We start from the raw sequence: 4,571 nt of genomic DNA on the forward strand, positions 1-4,571 counted from the left end.
ACCTCTGGGGTTGTGATGGATGGGCAAGGTATTGGAAGGTTTTAATCAGATCATGACATATCAATTTGTGATTACTTTTACGTAATCTATTAAGATGATGGGAAGGCAGGGTTCTGAGTGCAGTGAAATTCGTGACTGATTCGAAAAGGTGGCGATGGCTATTTATAGGTTAAAAGGAGCTTCTAGGTATATTAGGCCAAGCAAGTTAATGTGGGTTAAACTAGGCCTTTTGAGTCTACTAAAGTGGCCCACATTCAGGAAATTAATGTTCGGTTGAGTTGGGTTATTGGGCCTCTTCTTGGCCCAATATAGCCCAAAGAAAAGTTCGCCGTTCAGGTAACAGGCGATGGCTGCTCGGCTTTCCCTTCGCTGTTCCTCTTCCTCCTGCAGAACACAGATAGGGTTCTTCCTTGCGCTGAGGGACGACTGAGAGACAGAGACAGAGACAGAGAATTAAAGTTCTTTTCTTGAGCTGTTTTCGTTAAAACCCAGAAGCTAAAATGGCCAAGCGCGAGCTTTCTAGCACTCTGAAGAACCTGAAGGTAAAACAAAAATACAAATTGTAGTGTTTCCTTTATAAATAGTCCGCCTCTCTGTGTAAGATTTAGGTAAATTCACTTTATATCGAAAATACAAAATCTAGATGAGATTCGAAACAGGGTTTTTCTTAAATTTATCCGGGAATGATTTGATTTTTCACATATTTAAAATCTCATGGGAGTATAAGCTAGTATTTTCTTTGTTCGAATAGTTCATGCAAAGGGCTGCAGCGAGAGATGAAAACACCAAGAAAGAGGAGGAAGTCAAATCTGATGGGAATTTCTGTTCCCCTGGTACCGTTAATCGAAAGTGGTAGCTTCTCCCTCTCCCTCTCTCTCTCTCTCTCTGTTGTTGCCTGGGGATACTTATGCCATGTATCGAACGCATTAAATCTTGGTGCAAAATCCATTAGTTTTGTACATCTAGTGTTTTCTCATCAAGCATGAGAATGAGGAAACTGGTGAAAACATGTAAGTCGATTGCTAGGGCTCACCTGTCATGAAATCAACTTGGGAGATTCACGTGTTACCACGATCACATTATTCTATCCACAACTTTAAAAAACAAACGAGCAGTAGTTCTTTTCTAACAAAAGGTTCTCTTATGTATATATAGACAACAACTTTACCTATAAAAAAATAATTAGACAACCATTAGTGTTACTTTTGGAGTTTGTAACAGAATGACCATATATTCTCTTTGCTGACAACGAGATTCTCTTGAAGTAATGTGGCCGGTATAGAATGACTATAGGAATGTGGCTCCTTGGTGTTGGCATAATATAACCTATAAATGTTTTGGTCAATAGAGAGAGTCTTTACATATATAATGATATTGTTGAAATCATTTGGGAGTATATCACAGGGCTGCTGACTAGTATGGCCATGTTTTACCCAAGTAACTGTCTCCTATTATACATTGGCAGAATCAGATTGATGATCCAAGAATGGTCGGATGCACTGTCGCATACACGTAACTTGAAACTTGTATATTAGTTACTAGTGAAGGAGCATCCTGTATACCTGTGGCTAACAGAATAGCTGCAAAATTCTTGACCTGATTTTGTTCATGTTTTGATGGTTGGCTGCCTGTATGCTTGCAGCGTGGTTATAATGGAAGGTAATCCTCATCCTGGAGCAATTAAAGGCCGCATGTCATTTCAAAGTTTTAATCCTTCTATTGATGTGAGTATAAGGGTCAAGTGACCTCCAACCTTTTCAATGGCTATTCACCTCATGTACTTCTCTTTGGCTTCTGTTCTCCTCATGCAAAGACTTTTCATGGTAGAAACTGAATGAAGCAGCAGCAAACCCAGTGTGTACCACTTCTTCTGGCGGTCAAAGTGGAGAAATATTTTTTAGGTTAGTTGACTTTACAAATTATATTATGTTTTCTTTGTGATAGTTCTTTACACGTTGTTAATGACGTACATGACAATGTATGCTGCACTTCTCCTACTATTAAGGCTTGCTTTTTTTATAAACAAGATAAATTTTATTGAGACGAAAGAGGAAGTCACCCAGTATACAGAAAGAGGAAAAATGCTAAAAAATCTTAAAAAATAAAATAGCACTATTTAGGGCCACAATTCAATGAAATATGGTATTAAGAAAGAAAGACTTGAGCTCGGGCATGGATTTCTCGCAATCCCTAAAACTACGGCCGTTCCTTTCTCTCATAAGACGCCATAATAAGTATGACAGGGTCATCCTCTATAGAGCTTCGCTTTGATGGCTACCAAAATGTACTTTCCAACATGTTAAGAGATCCACCACGTGAAAAGGCATAACCCAATCTATTCCTAAGAGGCCAAAAACCATGTTCAGTAGAAGGCTAGTAACCCCACAGTGCGGAGGAGGTGATCCACTGATTTCTCATAGTACATGTGCCTAAGGCTGTGTATTAAACCACTCTGAATCCGACTCCGATATTGTATTATGTTATAAAAATATGTATTTATCTATATATTTATCTTATATACTAGTATAGTTATATAGTTATATAACTAGAACTTATATAGTTAAATTCAATAATATACTTGTATAAGCTATTTATTATAAAATAATACACTTATACTATAATATAAATAGACTAATGATAATTTAGTATATGTAAACATCTTAGTATTACTAGCATACACTTATCAAAAAAAAAAAAAAGTATTACTAGCATACATAATCAAGTATAGAAACATAATCAAGTATAGAAATAAGTTAGACACTAGCATTTAAATAAGTCTAGTATAATAAGTTAATAACACATACTAATTTACTAAAGTGTAATAACATGTCATTAGACAATAAAAAGTCTAGTATATAATTAAGTTAGAAATAAGTTAAACGTTAGTATAATAACATGTAATACTAATGTATAATAACATGTCATCAAACACGAAAAATAATATGTAATACTATAGTATGATATCTTGTAATTAGACACTATATTATAAGTCTAGTATAAAAATAAGTTAGATATTAGTATAAAAATAAATTAGCAGTGAATGATTTAGTTTTAGTTTTTAATTTTTTGGGAAATTTGAAATTTGAAAGCCCACAAAATGTTCTTTTTTAAAATGGGCTAAATACGAAGCTAAAAAAAGCCCAAATCCGACTCCACTCCAACAAGTTGGATCAGAGCCTACACAAGTCGAAGTCGGAGTTGGATTTAGGAGAATCCGACTCCAACTAAGTCAGTGCTCACCTAGTCAAATTATTATATTTTAAGATTTTTTTTTTCTGCATAATATTCCGGTTTTGGTAAAATTGCATATAAAGTTTACAACTTTATGGTGCTGAAAATATAAAAGGATATATGTCTGATGTTACTGATCTTAATTGACAAACACAATGTTACTTATCAAAAAAAAAAATTGACAAACAGAATGTAGTCTCTTCAAAGAAAGATAAAATATATTGTTTTGGGGCCTACGGGGGTGCTGGATATTTTACATAAAGACTTCATTTATTTAGAAAATTGGGAATTACACATGAAAAATCATATGAGAAAGGTATGGATGGTGAGATTGGGCACTTGGAATTCGTTTGGATGCGTTTAACTTAACCCAAAAAAAAAGTCTTGGTGCTTGCCCAAATTCCAAGAAAACAATGTATTTCTGGGTTATTCTTTTCTACTGCTGACACATCTGATACTTGTCCCTTCTATTTGCATTTTACAGAGAAAATGGATCAACTGATGGATCAGAGCACATGAACGTTGATGAATCGAATTACAACGCTAATGGCAATCATAAGAGAAAACAATCCGATGTAGTGTCTGAAACACAAAACCCAAATAAATCCCCAGAACATGTTCAAGGTAATCAACAATCATCATCAAATAATAGTAAAGGCTCCTTCAAGACGCCAAAGGGTCATAGGCTGGACTGGAGTGTTCTTAGACCGCCAAAGAGTCAAAACAAAAACAAAAGAGGTTGAGTATCTTTAGTGTTCTTATTCACAGCTGTGCCAATTTCTTCCTGATTTGCTTTGTCCCAAAACTTGAATCTGTAATCTCTTGTTCTGTTATTGATACTAGGTTTTTTTAACCAATTATTAATTGTAGAAGGTGGAATTTAAGTTCATTAAAGCTCCTTTCTAGCCCTTTGGAATTTAGTGTGTGGTCTTTAAGGAATTATTTGACATTACTAGTCTTTCGCCTATGCTACTGTCAAGTATGCATATCCAGATGAATAATATTAGTTAATATTGATTCTGAGCAAGACAAGTTTTGGGGTGCATCGGTTCTAGTGTGCGTGAAATAATATTAATTATTTATTTATATTTTGTTTTTTATGAAGTTGCTTGAACTAGATCTCTTGTATTATTAAGTAGTCTAATTATAATAAACTAGATTTAATTGAAAGAAGATATATTATAGAGAAAAAAATAAGACAAAAGCTTTATAGATTTTTGAAAATATAAATTACTAAATATTTATTGACTTGATTTTTAAAATCATTTTAAAATTATATAATTTTAAGTTATTTTCATTAAATACATGAATCAATGTTATTCAAGTGGGCGCATGCTACA

At 34.0% G+C, this 4,571-nt stretch overlaps 1 protein-coding gene across 1 annotated transcript; it reads left to right on the top strand.

Moving 5' to 3' along the window:
- Nucleotides 1–327: 327 nt before the first annotated feature.
- Nucleotides 328–4,151, top strand: LOC121240608. The gene is made up of 5 exons (XM_041138086.1): nucleotides 328–542; nucleotides 752–852; nucleotides 1,643–1,724; nucleotides 1,828–1,901; nucleotides 3,716–4,151. Exons 1-5 carry the CDS (start codon nucleotides 501–503, stop codon nucleotides 3,972–3,974), a joined length of 558 nt encoding a protein of 185 aa, XP_040994020.1. The 5' UTR covers nucleotides 328–500; the 3' UTR covers nucleotides 3,975–4,151.
- The last annotated feature ends 420 nt before the right edge of the window (nucleotides 4,152–4,571 follow it).

This window comes from Juglans microcarpa x Juglans regia, chromosome 7S (assembly GCF_004785595.1).
Source record: "Juglans microcarpa x Juglans regia isolate MS1-56 chromosome 7S, Jm3101_v1.0, whole genome shotgun sequence".
NCBI classification, from domain to species: domain Eukaryota; kingdom Viridiplantae; phylum Streptophyta; class Magnoliopsida; order Fagales; family Juglandaceae; genus Juglans; species Juglans microcarpa x Juglans regia.

Coding starts and splice junctions, on each gene's coding strand:
- LOC121240608 (XM_041138086.1), top strand. CDS start 501: ATGGCCAAGCGCGAGCTTTCTAGCACTCTGAAGAACCTGAAG. Junction 543..751: donor GCACTCTGAAGAACCTGAAG/GTAAAACAAAAA, acceptor TTGTTCGAATAG/TTCATGCAAAGGGCTGCAGC. Junction 1,902..3,715: donor AGTGGAGAAATATTTTTTAG/GTTAGTTGACTT, acceptor TGCATTTTACAG/AGAAAATGGATCAACTGATG.